The following is a 23,517-nucleotide window of genomic DNA, read 5'->3' as shown; positions in this document are numbered from 1 at the left end:
TTACCTTAGACATATATGTATAATATATAGCAATAAAAACGACTTCAGTGAACACTATTTATTCTCTTAGGAGGCCCTGGGTGGAGCAAATGGTTTAGCACTCAACTACTAATTGAAAGGTTGGTGGTTCAAACCCACCCAGGGGAGCCTCAGAAGACAGGTCTGGCAATCTGCTTCTGAAAGATCGCAGCCTTGAAAACCCCAGGAAGTAGCTCTATTCTGCACACATGGGGCTGCCATGAGTCAGAACTGACTCGGGCAACCACCATCACCGTCACCACCACCAATTTATTCTACTATAATTTTATTCCCAACCACTCTTTTGTTTCTGTGGCCCTCTCTATCTAAATGTGTACTTTTTAGTGTAAATTCTTCTAATAAGCATCCTATGAAAAATAATGACTTCTCTATATAACTAGTAAAAATGGCTAAACTGAAAAAGCACTAAAGTAGATGGAAGATCCAAAGTTTAGTCTTAAATCCACTAAACAACTGAACAAGTATCTTAAAAACGAAAGGCTCACTCTTTACAGCCTTAACCTTTCCTTCTCAAAATGAAGACCACCACCTTTTCTTTGACCATTTAGGTGCTGAAACAAATGCACTAAGTTTGATAAAGCCTTTAAAACTCTTAACATAGATATTACAAACTAATTTCCTAGAAAAGATAAAGCAAGTCTCTCCTAAGGTTACATCTGAGCAAAGACCTCACTCACCTCCTTCAGGTCTTTGCTAAAATTTCACATTCTTTGGGAACCTTAACTGATCATTCTACTTAAAACTGCAATGCCTTTCCTCTTGCCCTGACACCATTTTTCATCCTCATTTTTGTCCCACAGTATGTGTTGCCGTCCAACATAGTACATATTTTACCCATGTTTATTGGCTGCTTTCCCTCTCCAAATTTTAAGCTCAACAAGGCCAGGAATTTTTGTCTTTGTTCACTATTCCATCCTTCATGCCTAGAGCAGTGTCTGACACAGGGTAAGCTTTCAAAAACTATACGATGAATATGATCAAACGCATCATCAAATCTAAATGGAACAGATGTCCTCGTGATATATCACTTCTGAACTTCCAAAACTACACCAAAATAGGAAATCTTCGTTTCATAAAAAAAAAACTACTTTAGCTGCTGGAATTATAATACTCCTTCTACTTAATGTCCTTATTTTCCACGTTTAGTTCTTTTGCCGTACCAGCTTTTTTAAGTTGGGCGGCTTTATAAACAAAGATTCTCTACAGTTTCTTTTTAACAAATAGCACTGTCTCATCTGTTAACTTTTAACTATTTCATCATCTTTTAGCAATTATTATCAAAGAATACAATCTTGAACAGGACATATGTCTTCCTCCTTCATATTCCAAACCCTCTGAACCTCCACTTCAGCGTTTCTCATTGTGAATTAAGAAGTATGCACTCCAAATTCTTCCTCACTTGACTGAGTTCCTTAAAGGCAAGGATGAAGTCTGAATCACCCTTGAATTCTCCCACAGGGCTTAATGAACGACTACACTAAGTTTTATAATCCCTTTATATTTAAAAAGAATTTCCTTGTGAGGCAAGTGGTATGACTGTTTACAAAGGAATAAGTAGATTCAATAGCTTCTTGCTTCTTCCTCTGGGACGCAGCTGACTCTTAATAAATTATGTTGAACTGACCAACCAAAATGGCCCTCGAAAGTACGTTGTAAACTGGAAAGCACCACAATGAATGTACACTATTTGTATAGTGAAAATGGGCATCCTGTTCTAATTTTAAGAAGTATTTTAATGTAAAAGCAGATGGGAAACCCTATACACGCTGAAAAATCACTTCTAACAGAATGAACTAAGTTTGATATTACTCTCCTCAATTTTGAAAAGCAGTGGGTTTAAAAATGGAGCCCCGGTGGCACAGTAGTTAAGCATTCAGCTGCTAACAAAAAGGTTCACAATTCAAATTAACCAGGTCCACTCCCTGGAAACCCTAAGGGAAAGTTCTATTGTCTCACAGCTCGCTACAACTTGACAGCAACAGATTCTTTTTTTTTTTTTTTGGTTAGGTTTAAAGACACCAATTTCTTTAGAAAACATAAAATATATAACTAATATTAACAATCAATAATTATGAGTGTTTTTTTGTTGTTAGGTGCCGTCACGTCAGTGCCAACTCATAGTGACCTTATGTACCACAGAACAAAACACTGCACAGTCCTGTGCCAGGTAGTTATGAAATATAATAACAATTATTAAAATACCATGCAATCATTTTAATTCCAAGCATGGCTTACCAGATTCATCTATATCGGCATCTTCATCCCACTCCTGGAAAGCACGACTTTCATCTTTTCTGTTTTTCACCCATTCCTCATCAGGTTCAGTATCAAGTTCAGTTGCAGGACCACTATACCAGTCACCTACTCAATGAACAAATAAAAGGAACAAAATAAGACTGCCTACCATTACAAAAACATAACCTATTTAAAAAAAAAAAAAAAACTCTGTACAATGAAAATATTTGAATCTCTAAGAATATTCAATTGTAATTTTTAAAAATTATACTTAAATGACAAAGGATTCAATTTCAGACATACTGAAAGGAACTATTAATATGTGGGTTCAATACCTGAAACCCACTGCCACTGAGTCAATTCTCAATAAAGGATATTAATTCATTCAGCAATAGCTCAATTTTTCCAAAGTGAATCCTTCTCTTTAAGATTATGTAAACAAAATAGCAAGTCCAAATGATTACATACACTTAAAGCACAATATTTAAAAAAATAAAAAAGATTACATAGTCTGCTATGTATTTATTATCTATTCAAAAAGATTTTTAATTTTCTTTTGTAGATACAAGCTTAATGGTTATCCCACTTCTAAGAAAAATAATTATATTAATAGTCTTAAAAACAATGAAATCGAAAACAACCTAACCTTTTTCTGCTACTGAGGCTCCACACTGACCCTGGCAGTACCCCCAAATATTATGATAACTAACAAACAGAAAGAAGCAGGATTTTCCGCTCTGTAGCAAATCAATCAACAATTCAGAACTAGGTGGGAAGAAAAGCTAAAGGGAAAGATTATGGTAAAGCTAAACCATAAACTTAAAGATCCTGGAGAATATACTGTAATTAAATTACATCATCACAAAGTGACTGACAATGAAGAATTAATTTACTGAACTCTTAACATTATATCTATATCAGTTTCTCAAGTTTGATCCTAGTGACATTTTGTGCCGGGTAATTTTTTTTTTTGGAGGGGGTGCTACCTGTGCATTGTAGGGTGTTTAGCAATAACCTTGGTCTCTACTCACTAGATGCCAGTAACACCACCCACGCCCCCTGTGACAATCAAAAATGTCTCCAGACATTTCCAAATGTCCCTTGGGAAGTAAAACGATCCTGGTTGAGAACCACTGAAAACAAATATCATAATTAATAAAAATAAACAAGAACCATTGGAAGTTTTATAAATAAATAAAGTTTTATAAACCAAGTTCCATTATCCTTAATGGAACTTTTTGTTTAAACATCTTAGAAAATATTTTTAAAAGTTAGTATATTTAAGGTTTGGTAAACTTCACAGAGGTTTAGCGTAGCATTATCAAACTGTTTCAACAAATAGCATCTAATTACGTATTGATTCTTAATCAAAAACAAATACAGCTAAACAAAAAAAATATTTGGTACATCCATATTTTCCTTAATTGGCTTTTCATTATTTCATTATCCTGCAACCAACAGGAAAAATTCTTTCACATAAAAATAACAACTATGATCATTTGATCTTATAGTCTAACAGTTTACCCAATACTCCAAATAGCTTTGGTCAAAAAATATAAAATATCCAACTGCAGCTTAGCTTAAAAGTGCTATACATTGTTATAAAACATACAATGGTTTCAAATCAGACTCATAACTACATATGTATAGCTATGTGAGAAATATATATTTCCATGTCAAATCACAAACAGAAAACTATCAAAAAAAAACAGTATGAATTTTGAGGTTAATACTCACCTACAAAAATTGTTTTAATGTATGTCATATGGTTGTATTTATCCCATGATTGCACTGTATGCTCATGAAAAGAAAACTTTCAGTGTTCACAAGCAAAAAGTAACTCACCAGCAGACCAGAAATTGTGACTTATAAAATAAGGCATTACCAATAACAACAAAAGACATGTTAAGGACAGAACCAGATTCACAATTATTCTGAACCACCACCACCACGAGGGAGCCATAATGGTACTCTGTTTTTCAATGTTATAGAAGTAATTCATTCTATATTTTTTAAATACTCAAATAATCTAATTATTCAAAGTTGTTCCTACAGCCTATTTATTTTTAACTTTTTTGTTTTGGAAAAATTCCAAACATAGTCAAAAGCAGAAAGAATTACCATGATGAATCCCCACATGCCCATGCCAATCTTCAATAATTACCAACTTTCTGCCCATTTTCTTTGGATTCCTTCCAACTATTTTTTCCTAATTATTTTAAAGTAAATTGCAGACATCATGTAATTCACCCATGAATACTTCAGTACTGCAAGCTTTTTAAAAATGTATTCCAAGAATGTATCATCTAACTACAAAATCTACTTTTTGGTCAACCTCTCAGAGTTCCCCTCTCTGGCCTTACTTTTTAAGGTCTATGAATGTTCTTTAAACAAACAGATTGAATTATTTCTAAAACACCCTGAAAGTCCCATGTACCCACCTCTCGCCCAATGAACAGGATAAAGATGTTTCCAAAGCGATCCAGTTTTTGCCAGCTGAGACCATTTAGTGCTTACTTGGCTGCATCGACACAATTCTTGAGGATTCAGATAGCTGAAAATTGACAGCATTACCTCTGGAGGAAGATGGTTTATACTGGTGCAATGTTCTGAAACTTCCGTTTCTGAAATAAAAAAGAAAAACATTAACATCAAAGGCTCTAACAGTGAATGTAATAAAAAACTACAATCCTATTTCTATAAATAAAACCCAGTGCCTGAAGTCCATTTCTTCCTGCTTATAAGACGCGGAAAGGAAAGAACGTGCATTAGAGATAACATGGGGATGTTAAACTTGCTGAGAACCCATAGGGTTAAACTATCATGGCCCAAATCATACTTCATCAGCGGGGACTACAATAATGAATACAGAATTGACTTCCTCTTACAAAGACACTGGAGAAAAAAACAATACTCACTTTGTAGCATAAGTAGCATCATTTGAAAAAGGAACCGAACAGGTTATACAGCCTTGAAATCAACAAGGGCAGCATTTGGCAGATTATGAGACCTCCAAGGCATTCTTAATGACACACAAATCTCACAACATTTTCCATTCATGCATTATGACTCCTGTTAGTACCTTCCTTGTGATCTCTGATGTACACACTTCACCTAAGAGATTTATGAAATCTGACCTCTTTAACCTATAGGTGCTCTAACCTGAGACTGGCACTACTATTTACATGATTTATGTGCCAGCTGAGACAACATAATGTAAATATTTTTGAAGCTGGTATACATTTATCAAGGAGCCCTGATGGCACAGTGGTTAAGCATTGGCTGTTAACTAAAAGGTAGGAGGTTCAAACCCAAAAGCTGGCTCCATGGGAGAAAAGACCTGATGATCTGCTCCCATAAAGATTACAACCTAGGAAACCCTATAGGACAGTTCTACTCAGTCCTACTGGATTGCTATGAGTTGGAATCGACATGACGGCACACTACCACCACAACACACTTCTCAGGTATCTTCTCTTAGCAATTACTGTAGATAGTAGCCATTGAATATACAATGTCCTATATTATCTGGGTAGCCATTTTATAGAACGAAAAATGCAAATGAGGTATTACAATAAAGATATAAAATATAAAGCTTCGTGATTAAAGTTACTATGAACATATATTTTGTATCTCTAATTTGTCTCCACAAAGCAACCTAAACATAGAAATACTATGATCAAATTACCTTAAGCGACTCCTTTTTAAATGGCAAATATTTTAAACATAATATAGCTATAATTTGCTTTGAAGGAATATGAAGATTAAATGCAAGCGTGATGCTTTCAAGTTGCATGTTGTAATTACAATTAAACCAGATACAACAGGTCTTGGCTTGGTGTCTAAGGCACAAGCTGTGTTTCAGAGTGAGGCGTACAAGCTTTATGGGTTTAATTATAGCTTAATTTATAAAACCATTTTTGTTTCCACATGCATCTCACCTAAATGCTTTGTTGAAGAAAATAAGAAAAAGGAACCATTTTTTTCTAAATTCTAGGTAGTTTTAACAGAAATGCCACTGCTGGTTTCCATCTAGAAAAAAGTTTTTACTAGCCTAAGGATACCAATTGTTTCTTTAACGATGTTTTAAAAGGCAGACAAAGATATCGAAGACAAATAAGAATAAAATGTGGAAGGAGTCTATTAAGAAAAAAGTGGGCATATTTTACTTGCATTTCTCCTTCATTTTTCAAGATAAATGTACATAGAAAAACTGCCTCTCATATTCATTTCCCTGTGTACTACTGGACAGAAGCTGAGAGAGAAGCACACACGGGAAAGGATGGGAAGAAAACTATAAGCATTAATGTTTTGTTTTATACACCGTATCACAATAAAATTAAAAAATTGTAAGCATAACCAATTTTGAAAACCAAAGGAAAAAACAAGGAAAGAAAAAAGAAGCCGCTATGGTCAACAGAGCTCAAAAATATCGGATGATACTGCAAAAGTGCTATGTATACATGGCAGCTTTCAATAACTCTGACTAGCAAAAGTAACAGTCACAGTTGTGATAAGAGTGCACATAGAAATTCATTCAAGAAACACTGTATTGCATGCATCCCAAGTATGTTATCGTTGCTGTGAGCTGTTGAGATTCCGGCTCATAGCAACCCTATAGGACAGAACAGAACCACCCCTGAGGGTTTCCTAGGCTGTAATCTTTACAGGATCAGACTGTCAGGTCTTTTCTCCCATGGAGAGGGTAGTGGGTTCAAACCGCTGACCTTCTGCTTAGCGGCGAGCACTTAACTACTCTGCCACCAAGGCTGTTGGCCCAGGTATACCCATTACTGTCAAAGCCTATAAGAGATGTTAAATTATCATAAACTAAAAAAACAAACTCTTTGCTGTCAAGTCAATTCCAACCCATAGCAACCCTAGAGGACAGAGTAGAACTTCCCTGTAGGGTTTCCAAGGCTGTAAATCTTTACCACAGCACACTGTCACATCTTCCTCCCAAGGAGCAGCTGGTGAATTTGAACCGCTGACCTCTCAGTTCAGAGCTGAGCACTTTAACCACTGTGCCACCATGGCTCCTTTAAATTATCAAATGCAATACTACATTCTAAAACAGAAACTATTGTCTTCAATTAAATTTATACACACACACCCACTCCTCACTTAGCAACATGGTCAGATTCCAAACACCAGGTTGTTATGCTAAAATTGGCATTACGTGAAAATGGAGTTGTTTTTTTTTTTTTTCTTTCCTGTTTTCAGATCATCCATTTGTGCGATTTTTTTTTTTAATTTAGAAAACACGATCATAGCAATAATAACAGCTAAGATTTACTGATGTGCTCGTCACTGTGAAGAGTCCAATTATGGATTATTCCTCTGCAGGGGAGGAGGCTTGGAGGAGACAAAGCTAGATAAAGTCCAGCTGTGTGACTGGAGGGCCCAAGGTTTAACCACTTCACCTTCCCCCAGTGCTGGGTCAGAGCTTCCCTCCAGAAGCCACCTTCAGGGCTCCACCCCCACCTTGGCAAGCTCTGTGTTCACAATCCCAGAGCCTGCTCTGCTCTGCAGGCATGGCAAGTCACTGAGGCTCGGAGCTTCCTCCGAGGGCCCTGGGAACCTGGCCATGCACCCAGCCCCACCAAGGAGGAAGTTTCAGGCCCAGATCAGCTCACTTTGGGATGTCATTAAACTTGTACACATTTCCTCTAAACACACTCTCCAATGCCTCTTTCTTTCCTCCGTTCCCATCCCACAGCAATTTTGAGCTGCAGAGCCTCAAGTCACGTAAGAGCTGGGAACCCAGAACAGGTGCCCCATAGCTGGGCGCTGCCTGGGTGTGTGTCCATGATACTGTGGCCATGGGGAGGCTGCCCTGAATGGCAGCTGGACAGATGCCCCACAGGCAGGAGGGAGCAGAGGGCACGAGGCAGCACAGCCCAGCTTCCAAGAGACCAGCCAGAGACCCTCTTCAAGGGAAGGGACATTCCACAGCCACTGTGCCATACCACTGCCTTGTTCATGTGAAAAATAGGTAAGAGATTTTTCACTACTGTCATAAATGCAAAATGTTGGATAATGAGACATTCAATAAGTGAGGAATAGATGTAACTGAAAATAAATGGCTTCAACAGGCCACAGTACTAGCCTGTTTAAATTATTCCTCCATACCAAACCTACACCCATATCTACAAGATGCAAAAGGCCTTGGAAATGCCTATAATAAATAGTTTATTATCTAAACATATGAAGCTCACCTTTATCTGACTTTTCATCCACAGAATATTTAAAAAACTTTTGTCGTTCTTCAGCTTGATTCCACAGACTAAGACCTCTAAGGAGTTCTGCAGTATCCTTGTGAGAGCAGTGTTGTGCAATCACTTTCTTTTTAATATCCTTAAGCTCTTCATAAGTAAAATATTCCATTAACATGGGCTGAAAAACCTCAATTACACAAAACAATCATAAAAAAGATAATTAGTTGTATTTACGTCCTTTAAATTATTAATTGATCAAGTGCTGTATTATCACATATTCCAAAGAAATAAAAATTTTAATTATTACCACTGGGTTAATCTAAAAATTGTAGTGAAGAATTATCACCAAAAAGATCCTTCTCTCCATGGCTTCTCCAGCCACTTAAGTCAAGCCCGAAACAACGTCGAAGCCTCTGGAGCAGCCAAGTTTTCTCACACGCAGCTTGTCAAACACTCTTAATCATTTTCTGATTGTGAAACATTTAGGTCAGTTAATTGCCTATTAAATCCCCAAAGAGGGCCTCTAGGCCAGTTACGAATGGTACCAGTATACTGGAACCATGAAAGTCAGAGCTCTACTGAGACCCCAAACTATTTGATACTGTTTCTCAGTTTTGGAGACGTTTCCTCAAACCATTATTCTAGTACAGTGGTTCATATAAGAATTACCTACAGAGATTTTTTTTTTTTTTTTTTGCAAAATAGATGTCCAGCCCTAATCTCCAATTTACATAATCAGAATTTTTAGAAGTAGAGTCAAGGCTTTCTTTCTTTTTTTTTTTTTTTAAGTTTCACAATGTTGATGTGCATCGCAGGTCGTGCAACACTGCTCTGGCAACTCGGTGTTTCAACCTGGCTGCATGTTACAATGACTTGGGGAGCCTTTAAAAAATACCCATGCCACTGCCTCCCACCTGAGTTAAATCATAGAGCTTAGAAGTAGGTTATGTTGTTTTTAAATACCAGCCTGATTATGACGTCATAATTGAGAATCACTGTAGTAACTGACTTACAGGTGAAAAAGCATCCAGTTCCTCAAAAAAATACTTTTTCTATTCCTTACCCTGATATTCATCCCACTGAGTGAGGAAGAAGAATGAGAAAATGTTTTGCTCACGCATTCAGTGATATTCTAATGCATGTGTATCAGGCATATGACTGATAACTTCAAAACCACCAATTAATTACTAAAATCCACTACTGCAAAGATCACTAAAAATTCTTTACATATACCATGAATATACAGAAAATATTAAAAAGTTTAAAGAATATTCCAAAAATTCTGAAAAGAAATTAAATCAAAAACCAAACTAATTGCCATCAAGTCGATTCAGACTCATAGAGACCCTACAGGACAGAAAAACTGTTCCACAGGGTTTCCAAGGAGCAGCTGGTAGATTTGAACTTATGACCCTTTGGTTAGCAGCCAAGCTCTTACCCGCTGTGCCACCAGCGCACCCAAAAAACATTAAACCTGTTGCTGTCAAGTCGATTCTAATCCATAGCAACCCTTGGGGCAGAGCAGAACTCCCCCATAGGGTTTCCAAGGAGTGGCTGGTGGACTCAAACTGCCAACCTTTTAGTTAGCGGCCATAGCTCTTAACCACTGTGCCAGGAGGGTTTCATTAGGGTGACACAGAAAAGTTATTAATATTCAACACAGTTATCATCTATATATTAAGAACATGAATATTTGTTAAGCAAATAATTTGTTCAATGAAAACCAACTCTGCGGGAATAAAATTAACGTTTGTTTTTTTTCCCTTGGATTTTTCTTCAGTCCCGAAAATGAACTAGCAGTTTATCTCCATCAATCAGGCGTACCTTCCTATGGGTCGTTTTAAAGTCCTTAAGGTAAAACACCAAAGATGGCACAGGACTGGGCAACACTTCATTCTGTTACATATAAGGCCACCACGAGTCAGAACGGACTCAACTGCAACTGACGATAATAACAAAGGCAAAATCATTTTTAAAGATTTTATAAATAAAATGGAAACGGAGAGAAATTATGCTTACCTCCTCCTCCTCTTTCATGTGAGGAAGAAAATCTCTTGTAAAAGCCTCCAATCTCTCTTTCAGCTGTTTTGCATAATTTAACTGCTCGTATTCATTCTGGAAACAAACAAAAAAACAGATCTGTACTTTAAGGAAAGTTCTGCTTCACTGTTTATATTATACCTGATTTCAGGACGTCAGTTAAAAGCACAACGTAAAATCTCAGGAAAAAAACAGATTGACAAATAGCAAAGTGGTCTCTATAATCTTCTTAGTATAAAAGACATCCTTAAAATAGTAAGCTTTGAAATCCTTTAGTAATATGATCTCACATTTCTTTTCAAATTTTCACAAAAATCTAAAAATTGTGTCCATGTGTTCGAAGCTTCTATTGATTTCTAATTTTCATATTTATGTAATTTCTCCATGTCTTAATGTATCTCAGAGCAGTCCATAACAGCACATTGGTCTCTATCATTACAGAATCCTTTTAAGGTCTTCTTGTGTATCCTCCAAGAAGCCCTGGTAGCACAATGGTTAAGCATTCAGCTGCTAGCCAAAAGGTTGGCAGTTGAACCCACCAGCAGATCTAAGGGAGAAAGATGTGGGTCTGCTTCAGTCAAGATTACAGCTTTGGAAACTCTGTAGGGCAGTTCTACTCTGCCCTACACGGTCGCTGTGAGTCGGAATCAACTTAATGGCCGTGGGTTTTTTTTTGGTTATGACACATAAGTGTAATTAAGAACAAACTCTATATATCATTATCCTAAACTACACTAAAAAGATCTTTAATTTTATATTATACAATTAAAAGTAATCCTGTTTAACTACCCTTGTTCGCTCCCTACAACAAGGAAAAACAAAACACAGTAAACATACTATAGCTGACGTTCAATTTTAAAATAAATAAAATTATATTAAAATGTTCACTCATTCTAAGTAACAATTTTACCTTTAGTCAGCAATAACTGCATTTATAGCTTCCCTTTAAGTTTCAGAATGTTATCAGAATGTAACAATTTTACGATAATTAAAATGTTAACTTATTAAAATCAACTTTACAATTTGGGAAGAAGCATTTATTGTAAAACGTTATCACACAATAATAAGGAGGTAACGCCATTTGCTATAAAATGCTAACAAGTTTTGCCAGTGAGATATCAGAAGATGGCAGAAACTGTGATAGTTAAATCGTCATTTTGCAACTCACCTTAACATTCTTCAGTCCCTTTTCGAAGAGGCTAAGCATCTCAGAGAGTTTATTGTCAGAATGCACATTATAAATGGTCTGGCTGCGTTGCTGAAGCAAACCAATAATGTATTCATTTTCAATCTGCTCGTGCATTTTGAATTCCTTAAAAGTAGCATACAGAGACTGAAGAAGAGCACGAAAATCGTTGTTGTTGGAAAAGTTGGTTTTAGAAAGCTGAGTAAAAATTTAAGAAGGCATAGTAAATATATGCAAACAAGCACCAATTAGAAATATTCAAATGAATTCTATTTCTTTTTCCAAATAGCAAAATTTCTCCCCTACACTTGGCTAAACTAAGTACAAAGAAAGTTCATAAATCAAGAAGGTATCATAGTGTAACAGAAAGCACACTAGGCCAGATAGATGTTTGCATTCTAGAGAGCTTGATGATATAGAGAAGTAATGTGTGCACAGTAAAAACCCTTTATATGAAAGGGTTTAGGCCAAACTCCCTACAAATCTAAAATTATCACTCTGTATGTATTGGAAACCCTGGTGGCGTAGTGGTTAAGTGCTACGGCTGCGAGCCAAAGGGTCGGCAGTTGGAATCCGCCAGGTGCTCCTTGGAAGCCCTATGGGGCAGTTCTACTCTGTCCTATAGGGTCGCTGTGAGTCAGAATCGACTCGATGGCACTGGGTTTGTTTCTTTTTTTTAATGTATTCTAAAGCAGCCCTGACGGCAGTGGCTCAAACAGTTAAGCTCTGGGTTGGTTGCTAACCAAAAGGGTGGCTGATCAAACTCATTCAGAGGCTCCACGGGAAAAAGACCTGGCAATCTGTTTCCGTAAAGATTACAGCCCTCTGGGGCATTCGACTCAGTCACAAGGGGTCGCTATGAGTCGAAACTGACTCAACAGCACGTAACGACATGTGTATGTTAAACAAACACACCATAAAGAAATAGGTAAAATTAAAATAGTTGTGTAAGAATAATGTGATAAATTGTTTTTCCCCCTTTGTTCGAAATGTTCTTTACTACACTACTTTTAAAATTTAAAAATTCAAAAATATTATAGATTATTTAAGCTTTAATATCAAGATGAGTCTGATCTGTTCAGAAAATAATCAGATAATTTTAGGGAAGCTCTGAAGCTCTTTTTTTTTTTTTTTCCAGTCACTGGGTGACACGGTTAATGCACTTGGCTGCTAATCAAACAGTTGGAATTCTGAGGCTACCCAGAGGGCACCTCGGAAGGAAGGCCTGGCAATCTACTTCCAAATAGCAAAAAAAAAAAAAGCAGCCCTGCTGCCATCAAGTTGATTCCGACTCATAGCAACCCTATACAACAAAGGAGAACTACCCCAACTGGGCTTCCAAGGAGCACCTGGTGGGTTAGAGCTACCTACCTTTTGGTTAGCAGCTGTAGCTCTTAACCATTACACCACCAGGGTTTCCAAACAGTCAGTCATTGAAAACCCTGGGGAGCACAGTTCTACTCTGACACACATGGAGTCGCCATGAGTCAGAGTAAACTGAAGGGCAAATGGTAATTTTTTTTTCCTCATTTAAAAATTTATACACGTATTGTTTCATGACACTGGTTGCAATCCCCACAATGTGACAGCACGCTTCTTCTTTCTACCCCAGGTTCCCTGAGCCCATTCGTCCAATTCCTGTCCCTTCCTGCCTTTTCGCCCTGCCTTTAGACAGGAGTTCCCCCCTTGGTCTCATATTTGATTGAACTAAGAAGCATGTTCCTCGTGTGTGTTATTTTTTGTTTTATAGGCCTGTCTAATCCTTGTCTGAAAAGTGGACTTCGGGAACGGTTTCAGTTCTGAGTTAGCAAAGTGTCCAGGGTCCATAGTTGTGGGGGTTCCTCCAGTCTCTGTCAGACCAGTAACTCTGGTCTTTTTTCGTAAATCTGAATTCTGTTCTACATTTTTCTCCTGCTCTGTCTGAGACTCTCTGTTGTGATGTCTGTCAGAGTGGTCATCGGTGGTAGCTGGGCACCATCTAGTTCTTCTAGTCTCAGGCTAGTGGAGTCTTTGGTTCATGTGGTCCTTTAGTCCTTTGGGCTAATATTTTCCTTGTGTCTTTGGTTTTCTTCATTCTCCTTTGTAACGGATAGGACAGGACCAACAGATGTATCTGATATGGCCACTCTCCAGCTGTTAAGACCCCAGATGCTACTCGCTGAAGTGGGACGTAGAACATTTTTTTTATGAACTATGTTATGCCAACTGGCCTAGATGTCCCCCAAGACTATGGTCTCCAGGTCCCAGCCCCAGCTACTCAATCCCTCAAAGTGTTGTTTTTTTTTTTTTTTTTAAGGAAAACTGGGGCTAAACACTTAACAGCTTATATAAGAAACCATGTACTTTTCTGGGCTGGAGGCACTGAGATAGTGTAGTGTGGAAACCTAGTATATCAGTGCATGAGAAAATAAATGTACTTTAAAGAAAGATACAAATCAAGAAAAATATAAAGAAATGAAAAAACGTATATACTGTAATTTCTTTAATCCTACTCTTCAACAATAAAAAAAGACTTTTGATGTAATTCTGCTTTTATATTTAAGGGCAAATTAAATTCTAATATTTAAAGCATATATGCTATCAAGAAACTTAAATCAGATTAAAGTTCAAAATAAGATTCTGACCAACAAATAAGATTTAAACACTCCATTACCTACATTAAATATATTCTCTATGATATTAATTCTGTTTCAAAATTCATTTTAAGAGGGAAAAACCTGATTAGGCTAAATATAATAATAGGTAAATGTGGGGAAGAAGGCTACCTAGCAATATACTTCTTAGACTTGCCTTGTAAAGTCTGATCTAGTATTTCTAAAATGGAGCAGTCTATAAACTGTCGTATTTTGCCTATTCTCAGCAGGAATTGTAGTCTGATGACAGAGCACTAGAAAAGATGGCACATAAACTGCTAAAGCAGAACTATTCCCTATGCACGATAGAATTAACAAAAAGTATCTTCTGTAAGAAGCGGCACGGATTAGGCATTAACAGAGAACCTGCTGTGGAGCGGGATTTCTAGGACCAGATGTAAAAATGGATGGCTCCTAAGCCATATAAAAACAGCATTCAAGACAGATTCAGCTAAATCCATGTCCCAGATTAAAAATCATATGTAATATCAAAGGGCTAATCTCCCCAGATACTATCACTTGTCATTTAACAAGACGAAAAAAATTTTTAAATAATTCAAAAGATGGCAAAAAATAATGCTCTCAAGTAAATTAAATAACATCCTGGAAGACATGCAGGGAATTTTGCATACATTTTAAGTAAACTATTAGGCAACCTTTTAGATTTCATAACAGGCTAAGTTAAAGACCAGCTTCATACTACAGACTGAAAGCAACTTAGTTATATAAAAGCGCTCTACATTATACAGAGAGTCAGTCCATTACGGTTAAGCACTGACTCTGGAGTGTGAATTCATCTCTGCCAGCAAGTCACTAAATTTCTCTGTACCTCAATTTCTTCATCTGTAAAATAGGACTAATTATAATACCTACCTCACAGGGTTCTTGTGAAGATTAATTAAGTTAATATACGTAAAGAGCACAGAATATGTATCTTATGGATTGAATTACGGCTCCCAAAAATATGTGTGGAAGGCCTAACCCCTGTACCTGTAAGTAAGATCTTGTTTGGAAATAAAGGTTTTTTTTATGTTAATGAGGTCATGCTAGAGTAGGGTGGGTCCTAAACCTAATCACTTTTAAATGGTGTTATAAATGAACAGAATAGATAGAGAAACACACATACAGGGGGAAGAGAGATACCATATAAGACCTCATCCACAAGTAAAAGACTGCCAAGGACTGCCAGCAGGTAACAGAAACTAGGAGAGAGGCCAACTGAAGGAATCAACACAGCCAAGACTCTCATTTGGACTTCGAGCCTCCAAAACTCTGAGAAAATAAATTCTCTTCTTTAAAGCCACCCACTTGCAGTATTTTTACTATGGGAGGCCCAACAAACTAAGACGATATGTAGCATATACAAACCCTATTCAGGTTTTTCTGTTATTTTATTTTTTTTCTGTATTTAGCCTAAAATAAAACTATCAGAAGTCCTTGAAGATACCATCCAACTCAGTTTTTCTCCATTTGAAAAGAACAAATGTTTTTAACCTGCTACCTAAAGTCAGAAGATTTAGGAGGATCAGTTAAAAGAATAACCAGAACACATACAATTTAACTTTTTAAAAGTTTGTGAATAAGAATAGTTTTTAAACACTTTGTTTGCCTCTACAAAGTTTTTCAAATATATAAACTTGATTAAGAAAAAAACAAACCTGGACACTAACCGAGGCCTACAATGTGCCATTTATACTAGGTGGTTTTAGATACTGTTTATTTCTTACAAAATCCTATAAAGTAGGTATTATTTTATCCCTATTTTATAGATGAGAAAACTGAGGCTCAAAGAAATGAAATAACTTACCCAAAAACCATACAGCTAACAGACGATAAAGCAGAGCCTCTATTACTCTAAAATCTGTCCTCTTTCCACAAACTACAATTTAGTCCTGATCATAAAACTACCTTTTCAGATCCAATGGGGTACACTGTCACAAACAGCTCATGCTCTACACTGATTCTGCACCACCACCACCCCCTGCCAGGGAACATTTTGCAAGGTCTGGAGACATTTTTTGTTTGTTACAAGTGGGAAAGTACTACTGACATCTAGTGGGTAAAGGCCAGGGACACGGCTCAATATCCTGCAATGTTCAAGACAGCCCCCACAACTACAAAAAAAATCATTCCTCCCAAAATGTCAATAGGCCTTCGGGTGAGAAACGCTGCCCTAAGGCAGTGTTTTTCAAATATTCGGAATCATGACCTTCAGTATGGAATACACTGCAATCCACACACATAAAACACAAACACTTGGAACAAATTTCAGGAAACAATATTTCCCTCCCTAACCTGTGATCGGAGCCCCGGCGGCACAGAGTTAAGAGCTCAGGCTGCTAACCAAAAGGTCAGCAGTTCAAATCCACCAGCCTGCTCCTTGGAAACCCTATGGGGCAGTTCTATTCTGTCCCATAGGGTCGCTATTAGTCAGAATCAACTCGAAGGCTATCATTTTAGTTTAAGCTATGGTTTCCTCTAATATTTACTTTTTTTTAATGCTGTTTCTGATCCACAAAATTGATTTCATGACCCACTAATGGGTCATAAGACACTTTTTGAAAAACACTGTAAGGCGCCCTGGTGGCCCAACAGTTAAGCGCTTGGCTGCTAACCTAAAGTTGTCGGTTTGAGCCTACCAGCCACTCAGCAGGAGAAAAGATCTGGCAATATGCTCCCATAAAGATTACAGCCTAGGAAACCCAACGGGGCAATTCTACTCTGACACACGGGGTCGCTATGACTCAGAATCAACTTCAAGGCAAACAACAGAGTAGGATATAAAGCTTCCTAAGTAAGCTATAAACTCTACTGCTGGGGAAATTCAACAAGGGGCCTATACAAAACAGGATACACAGAATCAGTATATAGTAACATGGTATCTTCAACATTTTTTAAAAAATTTAAATTGACTTCAGTCTCAGATATTCTTCAACTTAAAATCTTTCAGTCTGGCTTCAAAGTGATTCCCAAAGTTGCGTGTCACTTAAAGACTAGGCAAAGTGATATTAAGTTCAAAAAACAGACATGAGAAATAGCATAACAAAAATGTAAATATTACTACCCAGAATGAGTTTTTACTTTTTATCTACTCAGCCAGACAACACTTTCATTAAACCAAGGAAGACTTACACTCAATGAAAAAATTTTAGTAACTATCTGGTCAAACTTAGTTTACCAATGGAAAACTCTATGACCCACAGGTGAACTGTTTTGCCTAAAATCATACAGCTAGTAATAAATAGCAGATCCAGTAAAGTAGTATTAAAAACATGGACTTTAGAAGGAAAAAAACAAAATCCTAAAGATTAAAATTCAGGTTCTACTAATTACTAGTTGAGTGAATTGGACAAGGTATTTAACCACTAAGTCTGTTTCCTCATCTTCAAATGAGGGATAAAACTTGCCTCACAGGGCTCTTGCGCAAATTAAAAGAAATAATGTAAGCATGTAGTAAAAACTCATTTAATTCCCTTTTCCTTTCTCTTCTAGCTCTCAATTTAATATTCTTTTCACAAGTATGCAAAGAAATGATAAAAATAAGGAAAACTAAATAAATTCTCCCCTAAACTATATTCATTTTTTTTTTTTTAAAGCTATTCCGATTTATTCTGAGTTTATTTCCTTTCTAGAGTTTTGGAATGTACTTTCTTTTATAAAAAGATAAAGTAGACGGCACTTTTAATATCCTTGCCTGACAAAATAAAAACCTGAACGCTCTATTAAGGCCTCCATACCTGAATTTTTTTTATGACTGGTTCATACCTAAGTCTGAGAATCCTTACAACCACCACCTACTTCATTCTCAGGAATCAATCCAAAACCACTGTAAGGCCATTCCTGACACTTTAATATAGAGCTGAGAATATGCCTTCTTTTGCTCCCACTACACCCCATTCGGGGGTAGTGGTGGTTTAGTGGTAGAATTCTCACCTTCCATGCTGGAGGTCTGTCTGGGTTTGACTCCCAGTTAATGAACCTTTCCGTGCAGCCACCACCCGTCTGTCATTGCAGGTTTGAGTGCTGCCTAATGATGCTAACTTTGGAAACAGAACCTCCAAACTAAGACAGACTAGGAAGAAAGGCCTGGAGATCTACTTCTGAAAATCTGCCAATGAAAACCCTAGGATCGCAATGGTTCAATCCACAACGAATCGAGAGGATGGCACAGGATCGAGCAGCATCAGTTGTGCATGGGGTCATGAGTCGGGACCAACTCAACGGCAGCCAACAACAACATACCCCATTCAGTTTCCATCCTAGCACAGATGTTATTGCCTAATAGACTGTAAACTCCTTAGCAGTGGAGACCACATCCTCACAGTGAAAACATAAGCTATTTCAGAACAGGTAGATGGTAGGAATTCCATGTTTACTGATAAAAGTAATGAAGACAACTTTTGAAGACTGGAGAAAAGCCCAAGGAATTGGGGTAAAATGGAAAAAGAATGTCATCCAATACAAATTTTCAATAAAATCACCCCAATTTAGAAGGTCAGTGAATTAGCAAAAAGATCTAGTAACAGATCTGTTACCAAAAAAAAATTCTTTCAAAAATTACTATGGCTTCACACAAAGAAAATTAAACTAGGAGTCATGAGCCTGGCTTGCGTTTCTATCTAAATCTGTCACTAACTGCTCGTATAGCATTGGCCTAGGTAATATAATCTAGGCCTACGAGTTCTCAGAAATACCCCCCTGCCCTTACCTACATCAAAGGACAGTTGTCTAGATAACAAAAGTTAAAACCTTTCCATAAAATCTTTTTAAAAATGGAAGAGGAAATCCATGAACAAAGCATTAAATTAGGTATTAAATCAAAAAATAAAACCAAACCCACTGCTGTTGAGTCGATTCCAACTAATAGCGACCCTATGGGACAGAGTAAAACTGCCCCTGTAGAGTTTCCAAGGAGCGCCTGGTGGATCTGAACTGCCGAACTTTTGGTTAGCGGCCATGGCTCTTAACCACCATGCCACCAGGGTTTCCAAATTAGGTATTACACAGCAATATTTTAAATGGCCTAGGACAACACAATAAATTGTTCTAAGTAAACTAAACATATTTAAATGAATAATTGGATGCTTGTAAACAAATGGGTGCTTCTAACACGCACTGGTTTGAAAAGCTGAATATTCAAAATAAAACTGACTTTATAATTCCTAGGTATTCAAGGTCAAAATTTAGAATACAGTAAAGTAAACTTTGTACCCTCTAGTTCGAGTGTAAAAACTAGTTCTGTAAAGTTTTACTGTATACTGTTTTAGTTGGATATCCATGGCCTACATGTTTTTATTTTATAAGACAAAGGGGAAACCCTGGTGGTGTAGTGGTTAAGTGCTACAGCTGCTAACCAAAGAGCTGGCAGTTCGAATCCACTAGGCGCTCCTTGGAAACTCTATGGGGCAGCTCTACTCTGTCCTATAGGGTCGCTGTGAGTCGGAATCGACTCGACTGCACTGGGTTTGGTTTTGGTTTTGTTATATGACAAAGGAGGATGACAGCAAAATTTGAAATGACAACTGAATAAAAAAACGGGAGGGGGGAGAAAAGCAGGCAAGGCAGTCTTCCTTTTATTCCTTTAAAAATATTCAGTCACTATAAAACACTTCTTTTTCTACTCTTGCTCCCCAAGGATGTCCTAGGAGACATTTTCAGTGGCTACTGGTGTTAAGAAGAAATCCGAAGGTAAAATTCCTATACAGGTTTTTTTTTTTTTTAATTACCTTGGTCTCTGACTCACAGTTCAGAAAACTGAACTTTTCATCTTCCAGATGGATGTATACAACAGTCTCATTAACTATACCCAATTAATTCAGAACTTGTGGTAAGTCTGACTTATGCTAGGTCAAACTGAAAAATGCTTTCTTAAACTAATCACTGCAAGAGGGACCACTAAACTATTGAATCTTATTTGACTCAGAGTTTTTTGTTTTTTTTTTTTTTTAAAGGCAACTGCATTTTCAAAATTTGTTCAACTGTAAAAAGTCACATAAAAATAGTGATCAGCTTCTTCAAATTTTTAAAATAAGGCTGACTGGTTATAGTGCTTAACTAAACAAAGTTGTGATTCTTAACTATTTTGGGAGGGTCACAACATTTGAAAATCTGATGAACGCCACAAACTCCCGGAAAATGTACACATGTACAAAACTTTCCAAACAATTTCAGGTGATCCCTGGACAACTTCCCCAGGACTAAACTGGATAAAAAGATCTCAGATTCCATTACCCCTCACTAGTTTTCCCTTACTTACTAATTTTGAGAAAGTGAAAAACCTCATTTTTTTCTTTCCTGCAATTACAGGGCAGAATGAACTAAATGCAAAAGCAAGAGGAAATAAAAACACTACCAAAAAAAAAAAAAAAAAACCCCCGTTGCAGTCGAGGCGATTCCTACTCATAGCAACCCTACAGGCAGAGTAGAACTGCCCCATAGGGTTTCCAGGGAGTAGCTGGAGGATTCGAACTGCCAAACTTTTGTTTAGCAGCCGTAGCTCTTAACCACCTGGGCTCCCCAAAAACACTACGGTAGCTAATTTAAAAAAATTCAGGAGTGCACACATCTGCTTAACAATTTACTCATTCCGTAAGCTTCTCCTGGACAAGTGGTTTTCAATCTTGGCTGCAAGCTGGACTCTCCTGGAGAGTTTTAAAAAATACTTGATGTTCGGGTCCCATCCTCAGATAACCTACTTTTAGTGGTCTTGGGCATCAGGAGGTTAACAGTTTCCTGGGTGATTCTAATGAGCAACCATGGTTGAGAACCACTGTCCTAGACAGCTACTGGTATCTAAACCTACATCTGAATCAGGTATTTTTTAATTTTCAAAATGGAGTAGTGAGGGAGGGGGTGATTGTGGGACGGGTGCTAAGATCTGAAACTCAATCTTACCGTGTTAAATTGCTGCTCTTAAGTGTGGCCTAGCCCTGAACACTGGCACCCTCCAACCACCTCATTGAGCTACAAGACACCTCTCTTTTTTTTCAATAGTGGTTCTCCTTTATCCTGGGGATCTTTTTCTGTTCTTTCTTCCTGCTGATGGACACAGTGGCTGGAGCTGAAGTAGTCATCTTGCCACCACGAAGAAAAGACCATGTGAATAGCAGAAGCTTCACCATGTGTAACATGGAGCTACTGACCCAGCACCAGCAACTGCCAAGCCCACACCTCTTATGTGACAAAAATAAGTTCCTACTTGCTTAATTCAAAAAAAAAAAAAAGTGGTTCTGCTTCACGGTATATAATTTCTGAAAAAAAATCAGTTTATCTCTATGCTTACTTACATAACAGTTGTTTAAGTGCTTTTTAGGGATTCATTTCTACATGAAACAGGATTGCCCAAAGTTTCCAGGATATCTTTGTGTGTCTTTTCCCTACCAAAAATTGGCAAATGTGTGGAATTTTAGTATCTTTTAAAATTAGTAGCAAAACGCCATGAACTATCTCCACAATAGTACTTCTTCAGCTTATGCTGCACCAATCATTATTCCGAAAAGGTCCTCAAAGCTCAAGTAACTTTTCCCGCAGCTCCTTTTATTCGAGCCCATAAAGGATTCCAACACAAAATAGCTGCCTGCTAACAAAAATCTACATTTACTGCTCGGGCCAATGAAAGATGCAAAGAAAACCATAACCATAAATGAAGAGTGAAGGTTCTCTAGCTCCTAAGCCAAGAAACCTGAGTTTTCTCCCCAATCAAACCAGTGAAAAGGCTGGGGGTAAGATGAGCAGACGAGAGTGGCGAGAAGTTGTCCACGGTGCCAGTAAGCAACCTAAGAGATTCAGAAGAAGGATGCATGGGTGTCTGCAAAGAAACTCGGGGAGCCCTAGACCACGCTGGGGGGCTGGGGTACCGATGGGGGCGGCGGGCGGCAACTGCAGAAACGGCCGCCCCGAGAAGGATGGGCACCCACCGCAGGTGGATGATCCGGGGATCCCCACAGGTTTCGGCACCAAGGGGGGGTCCCCCTCCCTAGGGGGGCAGGAGCGGGAGGAGGCAGGGCGCAGTGGCCGGGGCAGCCCCCTCTTCAGCCCGCCGGGCCGGCGCGCCGGAGAACGCGGCGGGCAGGGGCTCCGCGAGCCCCGAGGGCACGTCCGAGGCCGCAACCAGGCCGAGGTGCGGCTCCCCTAGGGCCCCGCAGCGGGCGGGCGGCCGGGCCGGTGCGGGGCGCGAGCGCGGCGCTGACAGCTGCGCAGGCGGCGGTTTGCGCGGCGGCGGCGGCCCCTGGAGCTGCGAGCGCTGCGCAGGCCAGGCCGCCGCAGGGACCCGCCCGCTCCGCCGCTCCGCCCGGAGCTAGAGGCCTCCGCACACCGTTACCTTGTCGCAGTAGAGTCCCACCAGCTGCTTCATCCGCCAGTGCGGAGCGGTAAAGACGTCCACTTCCTCGGGGAAGGGCGCCATCGCCGCTGCCTCAGCCTCCGCCTCAGCAGCCGCGGCCGCCGCCTCTCCATAGACACCCTCGCCGCGGGGCAGATGCGGCGCGCCCCCCTGCGCATGCGCCCGCCCCGTCGGCGCGCGCGCCCGGGCCGCCCAGCCGGCCGAGACGCGGGGGCGCGCGGGCCGCCGCCATGCGGTCTCGCGGGCCACGTGACCAGGCGCGCGGCAGTGGCGCTGGTCTTCCACCTCCCGCCTCCGCTAGTATTTCCTTACTCCTCGTGTACGGCAAAGAGAAATCGAGTCTCTTCCCGCTTTGTTTCCCACAATAAAAACGTTGTCTGGGGAGGGCTGGGGAGGCTGTCTTAGGAAGGGGCGCTCTCAAGTGCTTGTCGTTGTCGCCATGCCCACTAGGCTTGGAGACTGAGGGAGCCGAGCACAATGGCCGCGGTCGTGGCCCGAGAGCTCTGCCTGGGCGCCGCGGGCGTTTCCCTGGGTGACAGGGCTGTGCGCGGCCCGGGCCTTCCCAAGCCTTTGTCCTCTGTGATTCCCTGGCGCTGGGATCTCTTGACGACCGGAGCCTCCCCGCCCTCTATCTAATCAAAGGCCCGGGCTTCGCTCCCGCCCAGCGAGCTGGGTGACCTGGACTGGGGGACAGGGGCCAGATGCAAGAACTTGCCAGCCAACACGGAAAAGGGGGACACGTGGCAAGATCGGCCACCGCCGGTCCCATTCGGCAGCCCACTGGGGCCATGCGGGGTCTCAGGGGCAGGCCTGAGATCACGCAAC

At 39.4% G+C, this 23,517-nt stretch overlaps 1 protein-coding gene across 2 annotated transcripts in view; it reads right to left on the bottom strand.

Annotated features, from left to right (window-relative positions):
• The window catches only part of FBXL5 (F-box and leucine rich repeat protein 5), a 50,276-nt gene extending 27,446 nt beyond the window's left edge, over positions 1–22,830 (bottom strand). The window contains exons 1-6 of one of the 2 annotated variants that reach the window (XM_003411278.4): positions 22,672–22,830; positions 11,701–11,916; positions 10,512–10,607; positions 8,493–8,679; positions 4,716–4,898; positions 2,275–2,400 (exon numbers count right to left, since the gene is read on the bottom strand). In XM_003411278.4, coding sequence (XP_003411326.1) covers positions 2,275–2,400; positions 4,716–4,898; positions 8,493–8,679; positions 10,512–10,607; positions 11,701–11,916; positions 22,672–22,755 — 892 coding nt within the window. In that variant the 5' untranslated portion in view covers positions 22,756–22,830. Of the gene's footprint in view, positions 1–2,274; positions 2,401–4,715; positions 4,899–8,492; positions 8,680–10,316; positions 10,400–10,511; positions 10,608–11,700; positions 11,917–22,671 lie in introns of those variants that run through there. The other variant, XM_064286062.1, reaches the window with a different exon arrangement.
• Between the last annotated feature and the right edge of the window lie 687 nt (positions 22,831–23,517).

Source organism: Loxodonta africana, chromosome 5 (genome assembly GCF_030014295.1).
Source record: "Loxodonta africana isolate mLoxAfr1 chromosome 5, mLoxAfr1.hap2, whole genome shotgun sequence".
Classification (NCBI taxonomy): domain Eukaryota; kingdom Metazoa; phylum Chordata; class Mammalia; order Proboscidea; family Elephantidae; genus Loxodonta; species Loxodonta africana.
Note: the sequence above shows the minus strand (reverse complement) of the source record. Positions and strands in the feature narration are given on the sequence as shown.